At 35.8% G+C, this 14,061-nt stretch overlaps 1 protein-coding gene across 1 annotated transcript in view; it reads right to left on the bottom strand.

Annotated features, from left to right (window-relative positions):
* Positions 1 to 3,822: 3,822 nt before the first annotated feature.
* The window catches only part of LOC104108741 (uncharacterized), a 41,904-nt gene continuing 31,665 nt past the window's right edge, over positions 3,823 to 14,061 (bottom strand). Inside the window, exons 2-7 of the mRNA XM_070194044.1 lie at positions 8,246 to 8,278; positions 5,657 to 5,743; positions 5,509 to 5,556; positions 4,713 to 4,763; positions 4,431 to 4,499; positions 3,823 to 4,306 (exon numbers count right to left, since the gene is read on the bottom strand). Coding sequence (XP_070050145.1) covers positions 4,439 to 4,499; positions 4,713 to 4,763; positions 5,509 to 5,556; positions 5,657 to 5,743; positions 8,246 to 8,278 — 280 coding nt within the window. The 3' untranslated portion in view covers positions 3,823 to 4,306; positions 4,431 to 4,438. The remainder of the gene's footprint in view (positions 4,307 to 4,430; positions 4,500 to 4,712; positions 4,764 to 5,508; positions 5,557 to 5,656; positions 5,744 to 8,245; positions 8,279 to 14,061) is intronic.

The following is a 14,061-nucleotide window of genomic DNA, read 5'->3' as shown; positions in this document are numbered from 1 at the left end:
ATATTATTAAAAATACTTTATTTTCATATTATAAATAAAATTTTTTTTTTTTATTTTAACAAAATATATTTTTTTTTTCATGATATAAAAATATATTTTATTTCATTTCAACAAAAAAAGAACTTTTTTATGATGTAGAAAAAGTATTTTCTTTCATTTCAACAAAATAATGTAGCAAAAAGTGTCTTCTTTCGTTTAAACAAAAAAATACTTTCTTTTCATGATATTGAAAAAGTATTTTTTTTATTTCAACAAAATGATATAGTAATTGAAAAAGTATTTTATTTCATTTCAACAAAATAACGTAGTAGAAAATATCTTCTTTTATTTCAATAAAAAAAAATTACTTTTTTTTCATGATGTTGAAAAAGTAATTTCTTTCATTTCAACAAAATGATGTAGTAAAACGTATCTTCTTTCATTTCAACAAAAAAAATACTTTCTTTTCATGATGTTTAAAAAGTATTTTCTTTCATTTCAACAAAATGATGTAGTAAAACGTATCTTCTATCATTTCAACAAAAAAAGTACTTTCTTTTCATAATGTTTAAAAAGTATTTTCTTTCATTTCAACAAAATGATACAGTAAAAAGTATCGTCTTTCATTTCAACCAAAAAAAACACTTTCTTTTTACGATGTAGAAAATGTATTTTCTTTCATTTCAACAAAATGATGTAATAAATGTATTTTCTTTCATTTCAAAAAAATGAGTATTTTCTTTTCATGATGTAAAAAAATATTTTTTTTTTTAATTTCAACAAAAGAAATACTTTTTTTATGATGTAGAAAAACTATTTTATTTCGTTTCAACAAAATAATATAGTAAAAAGTATTTTTTTTTTATTTTAACAAAATGAGTATTTTCTTTTCATGATGTAGAAAAAGTATTTTCTTTCATTTTAACAAAATGAATACTTTTTTTCAAGTTATAGAAAGAGTACTTTCTTTTTCAACCAAAAAAAGAGTATTTTATTTTTACTTAGTAGAACAAATTTCAACATTATTTTTGAGTGAAAAAGTAAAGCAACACATTTGTGTTAATTTTTAAAAGAATAATTAAATTCTTGAAGAAAATAGAGTGCTGAAAATATAGGGTATTTAGGGTTCATGGGGAGGGAGGGAGGGGGGGGGGGGCAGAGGAAACATGAGGATTTGTGAGAAGGGGGTAAGGAAAGTAGCATAAAAATTTATTTTTCTAAAAAATATTTTTTACTATCTAAACAAACACTAGAAAATATTTTTCGAAAAAAAATTTCACTCACCAATAAAACATGGAAAAATAAGGGATAAAACTACTAATTTTTCAGAAAAATATTTTCTAGGAAAATATTTTCCTTCGTACCAAACACACCCTTAATTGTGACCTCTTAGTAGGGTATCAATGATAAATTTGATTTTTATTTTTTTATTTTTTTTGGCTAATAAATTTGAAAACTTCTTAATTGAACCGAATCTACTTGAACTGATTATTACTTCTCTCTATTTTTTTAATGAAAGATCAGGCTTTTCCTATACACTTCCAAGGTTTATTTTTTATTTGTGAATGCGATAAAGTGAGATTATAATATCTGGACTATAATACGAGATTAATAATAATTAGATTATTTAGTGAATATATTTAGGTTTTAATTCATACAGGCACGCAGATTGAGGTGCATGTTTGCAAATTTTTTAGGACATACTATAAGTTTATTATAAAATATGTGTTTAGTTTTATCGTAAATAAATTTGAATATACTTTTATGTTCTATATTTAACTTTGGCTTTCTTAAAAGACTATGAGATAAGAGTTTTGGGGGAGAAGTGCACAGTTAGCCACTAATTAGAGATGTCTTTACTTTTTAGCCACTGTTTAAAATGTATTTACTCTTTAGCTAGAGCTTAATAATTTTTTACCTGCCCGGACGAAAATACCCTTGTTCTAGACATGGGTGTTGTGTAAATATTAAGGACATGGTGTCCTTAACTTCATGAATATTGTGTAAATATTAAGGACAAAATATCATGTATTTGCACCTTCCGTTGTTAAATTTTAGGACATCATGTCCTTAACTTCACGTGTGCAGTGTAAATGTTAAGGACATAATGTCCTTAGCTTGTATTTGCACATTTTTGTTGTTAAACTTTAGGACCTCGTGTCCTTAACTTCATTTGTGCAGTGTAAATATTAAGGACACAATGTCATTAACTTTATGAGTGTTGTGTTAATATTAAGGACATGGTGTCTTTAACTTCATGAATGTTGTGTAAATATTAAGGACAATGTGTCATGTATTTGCACCTTCTGTTGTTAAATTTTAGGACATCGTGTCCTTAACTTCAGATGTGCAGTGTAAATGTTAAGGACATGGCGTCCTTAACTTCATGTGTGCAGTGTAAATGTTAAGGACACCATGTCCTTAATATTTACACAACACTCATAAAGAAAGGGTAAAAATATCTTTTTGTATTAATTTTAATAGAGAATTGGCTATTGCTCAGCATTAAAAATACTGGATAAAAACTAAATAACATGTTAAAAAGTTGGTATCCCACACCATTTCTACGAGTTTTGGCTCCCGTTTGGCTATAAAATTTGAAAGCTTTTTTTTTTTTAAATTTTGTTTTCAAATGTTTATTTGTTTATAGATTTTAACCATTTTTTTGGCAGATTTTAAAAACAAAATCTTCAAATCCCAAAATAGCTCTAGAGTAGTTTTTGGATTTTTTTACTCACAAAATTTCAAATTTTTTTCAAGTGAAATGCATGTCCAAACACAATTTCAACTTTCAAAAAATATTTTTTATCTCATCTCCAGAAACTCTTTTTTAAGTTTCAAACAAATTTATGTCCAAATACTAGCTTGAAGAAGGGCATCATTATTATTTTAGTATTTTATCATGAGATTGCAAAAATCGAGATTGTTATCTCACATTGTGTGCGGTAAGTATAAATAATTTCTAGATTGTTAATCCTGAAATCAAAAACTCAAGCAATGAATCGAGAGATAAAATAAGCTCGCATTTTATCCAAGGATTATTATCTCATATTCATTCAATCAAACGAGTTCCTAACAATATAGAATAATAAAGCTTATTTAAAGTTTGCTTGTGAATCGAAAAATATACTAAATTCAAGCTAATAAATGCCTTACGTTTGTATAATATAACGTGTATAAAATTAGAATATCAAGCTACTTGAATGATCATATTAATGCACAAAGCCAATAAGAAAGTACTCCTCCACCCCCTCCTCTTATGGATTTATTTTCTTCGCGAGTTAGAGCCTAAGAGCATAAGGATAAGATATTTACATTAAATTACACTTGCGAGATTATAAGATAGTAAAGATTTATTCTTGATGATATTAGTATTGCTCATTTGGTCAACCATATTTTGATATTAGAATTTTTAATATGAATATCATTTACCTAGTAAGATTTTTAGGGCTTTATGTGTTATATTAAAGAGTTACTATTTCTATAACAACGAACTGGAAATTAGACACCCAACTTACACGGAAGGAAATAAGGACGGTTTTAAAAAATATAATTTTGATTATATGCATTTAATTAACAAAAAGATTGATATCATTTACTCCTACTAACATAACAGGATGAAACAATCCATCTTACTTATCCTTTTTTTATATGGCAAGCAAAAGATAGTAACTGTCTCATTTAACAGGGTACATGTCTAATAGGAAACTTTTTCTAACGTGAGAGAATATCATGACTTACTATATGCTTTCACCACTTCTGGTAAATTGTGTCAAAAATTACAGACAAATAATCACAAGATAATTTGATTTGTCTCAGCTGCACCATGAAGACAAATTTCAATTTTCACACTGGCCAGGCCTAACTATACAAGATCGAATCATAAAGTGAAACAAAAAATGAGAAGATTAAGGCAATGATTTGTTTTACAATGTAAGACCAACCCCGGTTACATTCATCATTTCATTTTTATTTACAGTAGAAGCATACATTATCTAAGTAGGAGACTGCAGGAGTCGAGAAAAAAGCTTTCTGTTTACCTATCCTCTTGGACAAAAATCTTTCCATTCTTTAAATAAGAAAAGAAACAATAGCAAGAATACATCCTGCAGCAGGCTCAACCCTTGGACAATCCAAAATGGTTAATGGTTTATTTCCAGCCCATCCTTCACAACCAACTTTTAATGGATTACTGAAATGTTCTTCTCCAGTACTGCAATTGAAGTTAATCCATAGCAGCACATATAATCTAATAAAGTCTCAATTTCAACTCAGAAAGCAATGATTATTAAACAGAGAGCAGGCACACTTCATAAAATGCTGTTTCCTGTTGTGACGAGACAAAAGTAATTAAATTGTGGATTGTCCAATAGCAATATCACATCTGCAAGTAGGTATCACTAGCCTAAAACTTCCAAACGATAAACAAGATAATACCATACTCCGCATACCTTGTGTTTCATTTGAAGTCTCTGAAGACTAACCTCACTCTCCACAACCTCTCGTTTCTTCTCCTCTCTCTGCATATAATCACGTCAAAGGAGTTGAAAATGCTAATTGAGTGATCAGATAGACTGACTTTCTATAGGTCTGTAATTTCTTCATTTTGTGGTAACCAGCTTACAACTATAAAAGAACATGCTCTCCATGTCTTCACATTGCAATTGTTTTTTTTTCACATTGCAATAGTTTTTTTTAAGTCTTTGACATTGCAATAGCTAAGAAAGACAAACCTTGATGAGAGCCTCAAGAATGGTCTTTGCTTGGTCAAGGTTGCGCCTAACCTGAAGAATTTTGAGTCATATAAGATACTTTACATTACAATTCAATCTGAAAAAGAAGTTGACACAATATCTGTTCATCTGTAGACAGCAGACCCCTGCACTAGAAACAATATCTGTTCATCTGTAGACAGCAGAGCCCATGCACTAGATGCAGTTTATCCCTCTTACCACTTATATGGGAGGCGTACTAGAGGAAATCATGTAGGGCAACAGCTTTTGTTTCCTAGTTCGTTATTTTTATATCCCAGACAATCATTTTTGAGAGAATTTATATCAAATAAGCAATGACACCAAGTGAGGCCACCAAGAACATTGGCAAGAATGACCTACAATGTGCAACTTAAAATCTCACCATCTTAAAAAGATGTTCAAATCCATTACTGAAAACAGGGAGGTTGAAACGCAAACAGTTTGATTATCTGGCTTGGTGTTGCAATGCCATGTTCAAACCATGCAGAAGTTGAAGATAGATTGGACTACTAAAGTACAGAATGAACGAAATGAGGGTGATAAAGAAAGGTCAGCTGGTTGTGCAAAAAGTTTATAATATGTGTTGCCAACAGACTAAGAAAGACGCTGAGCAAGATCGTGATAAAAGAGTGGCCTGGGCCAATAAGCAGGGCAAGGACACGATAAAACAACCACAAATGAAAGCCCTGTTTGGTAATTTTTTTTTTTGGGTTTCTAGTTGTCAGAATACACACAAGAAATGAATTAAGAACTCTATCTGTAATTGGAAGCTCACCTGGCGAAGCTTTTCAAATGACTGCACATTGTTTTCCCTCCTTTGCATCTATGACAGAAAAAGGGAAGAAAATAAAATACATCATACAAATCATCAAGGCCGATGATTTTAAAAAGAAGATTAGGTCAAAGTAACCAGAGTCGCATACCCTCCTTGTGTGAAGCCTGTGAGCCTTCTCCCTTGGCCTAAATACATTATATGGATTGGTATCACTAACAGGTGGAGGAGGCTGCAAGAATGAAGGTTGAAAAGGCAGTCAGAATGTAATCACTTGTAACTGATGGAGTCACAAAATGGAACACCAACTTTAAATACCATTATTCTCTAACGAAGGTGCATATATGAAAATCCACCAAAACGAAATAAAGAAAAGGAATGTGAAATCTTTTCATTAGGAATGATATCACCGGTCACATGTTAAATAAAGTTGGTGCAATTAGGAGTGCGGATGCAGCAATATTTCATGTGAGAATTGTTACACGAAAATATTGACCAAATGGGAAAACAGATGCAAGAATATGTGATTGATTGAGAATATGTCAGCAATCATATAAACAATACCTTCAGTTGAAATGGGAAAAACAGGAGATCACAATGAAAAATGAACAGCGAGCACGGTGAGCAATTTGCTAGCTTGTATACAAAAGATATAAGCCCATAATCTTATCTCACCTATTTACCAGCCGAAGACTCCAAAATTGCAACAACTATAGGGGTATCAAGTTGTTAAGCCACACGATGAAAGTTTGAGAGAGAGTGATAGAAGGGAGGATGAGGAGGAGCGTGTCCATTTCTGAGAACCAATTTGGTTTCATGCCGGGGCAGTCGACTACTGAAGCCATACACCTTGTGAGGAGATTGGTGGAACAGTGTAGGGCGACGAAGAAGGACTTGCATGTGGTGTTCATTGACTTAGAGAAAGCTTATGATAAAGTCCCAAGAGAGGTTCTATGGAGATGTTTGGAGGCTAAAGGAGTGCCTGTAGCATATATTAGAGTGATCCAGGATATGTATGATGATACTAAGATACGGGTTAGGACAGCAGGAGGAGACTCTGACTACTTCCCCGTTGAGATGGAGTTGCATCAGGGATCAACACTTAGCCCGTTTTTATTTTCCTTGGCAATGGACGCATTGATGCAACGCATTCAAGGGGAGGTGCATTGGTGCATGTTATTTGCAGATGACATAGTCCTAATTGATGAGACGCGAGGTGGTGTTAACGAGAGGCTGAAGGTCTGGAGACATACCCTTGAGTCTAAGGATTTCAAGTTGAGCAGGACCAAGACAGAATACTTGAAGTGCAAGTTCAGCGATATTACCCAGGAAGCGGACGGAGATGTGAGGCTTGATACGCAAGTCATTCCCAGGAGAGAAAGTTTCAAGTACCTTAGGTCTATAATTTAGAATGATGAGGAGATTGACGAGGATGTCACACATCGTATCGGAGCAGGATGGATGAAGTGGAGGCTCGCTTCTGATGTCTTGTGCGATAAGAATGTGCCGTTGAGACTTAAAGGTAAGTTCTACAAGGTAGTAGTTAGACTGACTATGTTGTATAAGGCAGAGTACTGGGCCCATATCCAACAAATGAAAGTAACTGAAATGAGTATGTTGAGATGAATGTACGGGCATACTAGGTTAGATAGAATTAAGAACGAAGTTATTCGGGACAAGGTGAGAGTGGCCCCTGTGGAGGAAAATATGCGAGATGCGAGACTTAGATGGTTCGGGCATGTTAAAAGGAGAAGCACAAATGGCCCAATCAGGAGGTGTGACAGGTTAGCCTTGGGAAGTAAGAGGAAGGACAGAGGTAGGCCAAAGAAGTTTTTGGGAGAGGTGATCAGACAGGACATGGCACAGCTTGAGCTGACCGAGGACATGACCCTTGATAGGAGGGTGTGGGGGTTAAGGATTAGGGTAGAAGGTTAGTGGGTAGCCGAGCATTTCTCTTTGTCTTCATTAGTTCAATAGTATTAGTGTCAGTATGGTACCCATTTTTCCTTAATTTGCTATTATCGCATATCTTGTACTGTTATTACTTGCTACTAGTACTCCCTTAGTTTGCTATCACTACATACCTTGTATTGTTGTTACTTGCTATCAATACTTCTTTCATAGTCTCTATTGCTATCTTGGTTTTAGTTTTCTAAATATATTGTCTTGCTATTACTTGCTATCAGTGCTTCTTCCGTCTTTTATTTAGCCGAGGGTCTATCGGAAACAGTCTCTTTGCCCTTCCAGAGTAGGAGTAAGGCTGCGTACATCCTACTCTCCCCAAAAGATCACTTGTGGGATTACACTAGGTAGTTGTTGTCGTTGTATTTACCAACCGAAGACACGACCCAAGAAGTCTCATTATCATTATATGACCACCGAATCACAATACTATATAAGGCTGAAGAGATATTTAAAAACCAACAGTGGAAAGTGGGGCAGATCATTTATTAACATAAATTCAAAAATGGGATCTTTGACTTTACGAGGCTAACTATCTCAAGATATCTCTCTTTTTTTCTTGATGAGTTGGTACGAAGATTAAAATTCAAATGATAAAACCATCAGAGAAATTTCGGGGAGGAGAACAGTATCCCTGAATTTTTTCTACAGTACAAACTGATGAGATTATTGAAGGCAAAGACAATTGCTTGACAGACCATATCCAGTATTACGCATAACGCCAATGCAATTACTTATATCTGGACTACAAATACAAAAATTAAAACCTGATCTGCAAACGCCGAAGAATAGGCTTCTGCCACCGTTCCCGCTGATAGACAAGAAATGCAAATTCCCAAGAAAAAAAAGATGTGTGAGAATTCATCTTTAATATACCAATTTACTAAGATTCCACCAATGCAGATAATAAGGAAAATATAATAACACCCATTGATCAAGCATTTGAAGCCCTTTGCATTTTGGTACATAACTGAATAATCATTGAGATATCAAGAAACATATCAATAAAAGAGCTCTTATCGTGCATATAAAGTCCACCATATTTAAAATTGAATAGGAAGTTCAAAAAAAATAAGTCATATAACCACACATAAAAAAGATTTTGTAGATGTTTGAACAACACAACTTGTTAGAACTCTATATATCTAGTAAATTAGGTCTTTATCTATCATATCCATTCACAACTATTTAAGATACATAATTTCAGCCATCCCAAATGATCCAAACTTAAATTTTTGTTCATAAAGGATTACATTAGAGCCTATTGCATACAATTGATCTGAAGTTTAACCGGACAGATTCATCTGTAGACTTACTGATTACAATGGCCACAAATGATATTACTAATATAAGAATAAGTGGAGAGGAACTTCATAGATATTTCTTGTATGCATACACATATCTTCAATACCAACTTCGATAATCTCTCAAATATTTACTTTGTCTTTGTTAGTTTACAGTTATGTACATGTATAGTCTTGTCCCACATTGGAATAGGAGTAGTATATCCTTGTATAGTATAACTATAAATAAAGACCTCTTGTATTGTATTGAATATCCAATATCAATAACATATTTTCTCCCGTACAATCTCACATGGTATCAGAGCAATTGTGAGAGATTTATCGTTGTGATTGAATATCCAATATCAATAACATATTTTCTCCCGTGCTTTCTCACATGATATCAGAGCAATTGTGAGAGATTTATCGCTGTACATAAATTCCAGCGATTCAGGGAAGAGAAATCAGTCACCAGAAGTCTTTTTCTGGCGACCCTTTTAAGACTGTTTTGCGTCTGCTTCGTCTCCGTCAGTGTTGTGTAAAATCCAACACTACCACAAGAGTCATCACTATCCGGTGACCAAACCTCAGTGAAAATCTCCGGCAACAGCCTCCCCACGCACCACCAGAAGCTCACGTGTGTGAGCTCACATGTGTGAGCTCACGCGCCGGCACGTACCACCACTTCCGGCCATTTTTTAAAAAACTTTCTTCAGAACAGTTGGGTCGCCTGGTAATTCCGATCCTACCCCTACTATTTTTATTTCATTCCGACCACTTTAAATTTTTTTCCGGTAGCTACAGCAAGATTCCGATAGCTACAATAAGATTCTGGCAGCTACAGTATTTTCTTATTTTGTTTCTGTGTTTCCTTACTTTGTTTCAGTGGATTATAATTGATTCTTTCTCTTATTTGGTAATAATTTGCAACTATGTCTTTGGGATTTGATATTTTTGGGTCTAAAAATATGGGTTCTGGAAGCTCTAGTGTTACGATTACCTCGGAACCCTTAATAGGAAGTTCAAACTACTTAGCTTGGGCTTCATCTGTTGAGTTGTGGTGTAAAGGTCAAGGTTTTCAAGATCATCTAATCAAATAGTCTAGCGAAGGAGATGAAAAGGCGATAGCACTTTGGGCAAAGATCGATGCTCAATTATATAGTATCTTGTGGCGTTCTATTGATTCCAAGTTTATGCCTTTGTTTCGTCCATTCCATACATGTTATTTGGTTTGGGCAAAGGCTCATACCTTATACACTAATGACATATCTCGCTTCTATGATGTGATATCACGGATGGCAAACTTAAAGAAGCAGGAATTAGATATGTTTACTTACTTGGGTCAAGTACAAGCAGTCATGGAGGAATCTGAGAAGTTGATGCCAGTCTCTGCTAGTGTGAAAAAATAACAAGAGCAGCGACAAAAGATGTTTCTAGTTCTTACCCTCTCTAGACTTCCTTATGATCTTAATTCAGTACGAGATCAAATTTTGGCTAGTCCGACTGTCCCCACAATTGATGAATTATTCTCTCGATTACTCCGCCTTACTGCAGCACCGAGTCACCCAGTGATCTTATCATAGAAACTTGATTCCTCTATTCTCGCATCCTAGACAGTGGATGTTCGGGTGTCTCAAACTATGGAGAATAGACGAGGAGGAGGTCATTTTGGGAGATCTATACCCAAGTGTTCTTATTGTCATAAACTTGGACACACTCGTGAAATGTGGTATTCCTTACATGGTCGTCCACCCAAAAATGCTTATGTTTCTCAGACCGAGACTACAGATAACCGGGGTTTTTCTGTATCTAAAGAAGAATATAATGAGCTCCTTCAGTATCGAGCAAGTAAGTAGACATCTCCACAAGTAGCCTCGGTTGCCCAGACTGGTACTTCTGCTGCTGGTAATTCTTTTGCTTGTGTTTCCCAGTCTAGTACTCTTGGACCATGGGTCATGGACTTAGGCGCTTCTGATCACATCTCTAGTAATAAATTACTTTTGTCGAATATTGTATATTCACAGTCTCTTCCCACTATTACATTTGCCAATGGATGTCAAACCAAGGCAAAAGGAGTTGGACAAGCTAACCACTTGTCTTCTATCAACCTAGATTCCGTTCTTTATGTCCCTGACTGTCCTTTTAGTCTTGCATCTGTTAGTCATTTGACTCGAGGAATGTAGTCCCCATCTCTGCCTCATGGTCCATAAAAACATAAATCTCAAGGTGCAGACCCACAATAAACCTCTGCATCTCTCTACATCCGTGGGGAGTATAATAGCTGCATGACGAGACAAGTCAGTGAATCTCACCTCATAATTAGTCACAGATATAACCTTTACGGAGCCGCTCAAATTGACCCCGAAGCTCCTCTCCCTTTATAGGTGGAATATACTTCTCCAAGAAAAGATGGGTAAACTCATCCCAAGTCAAGGGAGGTGAACCCGCTTGCCTACTCAGAAGGTAAGCCTACCACCACCTGCGGGCCTTTCCCTCTAGCAGAAAAGGTGGTCAAGTCCACCCCATTGGACTCCAATACTCCTATATTATGCAGCCTCTCCTTGCAACAATCAATGAAATCTTGTGGGTCTTCTTACCGCTCACCGCCAAAGACAGGAGGACAAAGCCTAGTCCATCTGTCCAGCCGCATCTTCTTCTCAATGGTCATGGCCGGTCTGGTCTTTGGTCCAATTGTTTCAACCGCTTGAGCCCCACATGAAGTAGTGCACCTGGGGTATGATAAACGACAACAACGTGCCCTGGAGAATAAGCGGTAGGGGTCTGTGCTCCCTCTCCCGCCTGAGATGTGGTTGGATCTGCTGGAAATAACACAACATGGGTCATAGAATCCATGAACCATAGCATATGATCCATGACCTCCTGAAAGCCCGGTGCGGTCATAAAATCCGTTGGGGCTGGCTGAGCTGCAGGTACCTCATCCTGCTCTCCAATAATAGGATCCTCCAACAATGCGGCTCTGACTTTTTGGGTTGAACAATGCACGGAAAAGTAAAAGAAATTTTTTGGCAGAGAAATGCATTTATACGGTCCATTATGCGATCGCAGAATCACTCTGCGGACCGCATAATGGCCGCAGAGTGAGCCAGGTACGGGCCGATTTTGGAAGCCATTCTGCGGTCGACTATGCGACCGCAAAACTGTTCTGCGGTTCATTATGCGGCCGCAGAACAGGTTTGTAGGCTGCATAGTGACCGTAGACCCAAGCAGATTTTTGTCAGTTTTGGACACCAATTATGCGGCCAATATGTGGACCGCATATCAATTATGCGATCGCGGACCTTGTTCCGGAGCTTTATTTTTGGGTTTTAACAACACGACCCTACTTCGTTAAACGCATTGGACCATTTTTGACTAAAAATCTGATATTTTAGAGTGAGAGAAAGTGCCCTAGAGTAAAAAGGTGTTCCTCAATAGTTATTCTTTAATTCTTGCTCAAATCTTGGAAGATTAAGAAGGGAAACTCACTAGGTCTTCATCCTAGAGGTAAGATTCTACACCCTAACCCTCAATTTTGAATTTGTCTAGAATTGGGTAATTAGTAAGATAAGTTTTGGGCATGAAAGTTGTTCATCTTGCATGCATGTGTTATCAAAGGGTGTAAGAAGATTGTTGAGCTAAGAATGGTAAAAATGGATGTTGGGATGATGGAATCCTCCATAAAAGGACCTTGAAATCTTATGCACACCTAGTGTTTGATAAAATGCTCAAATGAGCTAGAACATGATCATCTTCCTAATTTTGGTTCAATTTGTTATATTTCTAAAATAGATTGAAGTTGCTAAAAATTTCGAAATATTTTAGAGTTTAAGGAAGCTCTATTAAGGTATGTTGGCTAAACTCTTCTCTTAGAATTAAATCCCATGATATTCATGTAATTTATGTAAGACCCGAGTGGTTTATTATAAAATTGGCTATTCCGAGTAAGTTTGTGTTGAAAGATATATGTTTAATAAGTATCCTAAATGTTTTGTTCATATTATGTTATCAATTGAGGATGTGTTCAAATATGGGATGTGCATTAATAATATTTCAACTTCAAGTCAAGTTCAAACGAAGGCTATTATGCCAAATTTTGTGAAATATCCCTATGTGCCTAAGACTCTTAATTGCTCACATATGTAATATAAACCTCGAATTGAATTGTATTTGTTGTTGATGATGATGATAATGTTTGAAATTGAAAAGGTGAGCATGAAATACTAAATACGGCCAATGTGCCAAAAAATAATTTTATAATTGTGGCCACTAGTGCTAATGAAATGAAAAGATGTGAAGAAGTATGAAATGCGATGATTGATATCAAAAGGTTGATGTCTCGAATAAGACAGCCTAGCCGATTGGGTCGTTATCGGACTCCGTGTTAAAGGTACGAGGGTATTGATATTGTGAGTGATTGTGGTTGATGTCTCTAATGAGATAGCCTAGACGATCGGGTCATGATCGGACTCCGTGTTAAAGGTACGGAGGTATTGACATTGAGAGTGATTGTGGTTGATGTCTCTAATGAGATAGCCTAGCCAATCGGGTTGTGATAGGACTCCGTGTTAAAGGTATGTGGGTATTGATATTGGGAGTGATTGTGGTTGATGTCTCTAATGAGATAGCCTAGCCGATCGAGTCGTGATCGGACTCCGTGCTAAGAGTACGGTGGTATTGGCATTGTGAATAATTGGTATTGTGTCTTCACGAATTGGATTTGAACAAATATCTCTGGGCGACCTTGCTCCGACCTGAGCTATGCAACAACGAGATCTCCTTTGATCCTTGCCGTATGTAAATAATGGCATTGTGAATAATTGGTATTGTAAATAATGATATTATGTAATTGGTATTGTAAAAAATGGTATTATGAATAATGGTATGTGAACAATGGTATATCGGTGCTAAGAATCTCCAATCTAAAAATATGGAAATTTACGTGAAACTTGATGTTTTGGTATTGTTCGAGACTTTCATTGATTTTATGATTATTTCTCCTTGTAATATTATTTGTTCTATTGAGAGGGTGTTTAGTTATACATACTAGTGCTATTCGACAGTACTAACGTCCCTTTTTGCCGGGGGCACTGCATCTTTTAATGGATGCAGGTGGTTCCACAGCAGGAGATATAGATCAGTGATAGCAGTACACCTTCTTCCCAGCTGACTTGGTGAGCCCCACTTCATCTCGGGGTCATGTATCTTTTGTTCTTTGTGTACTCTGTTTGAGGTGTAGCTGGGGCCTTGTTGCTGGCATTATCATAGTACTCTTCTTTATCTATAGAGGCTCCATAGACATAGTGTGGGTTGT

This window comes from Nicotiana tomentosiformis, chromosome 2 (genome assembly GCF_000390325.3).
Source record: "Nicotiana tomentosiformis chromosome 2, ASM39032v3, whole genome shotgun sequence".
In the NCBI taxonomy this organism is placed as follows: domain Eukaryota; kingdom Viridiplantae; phylum Streptophyta; class Magnoliopsida; order Solanales; family Solanaceae; genus Nicotiana; species Nicotiana tomentosiformis.
Note: the sequence above shows the minus strand (reverse complement) of the source record. Positions and strands in the feature narration are given on the sequence as shown.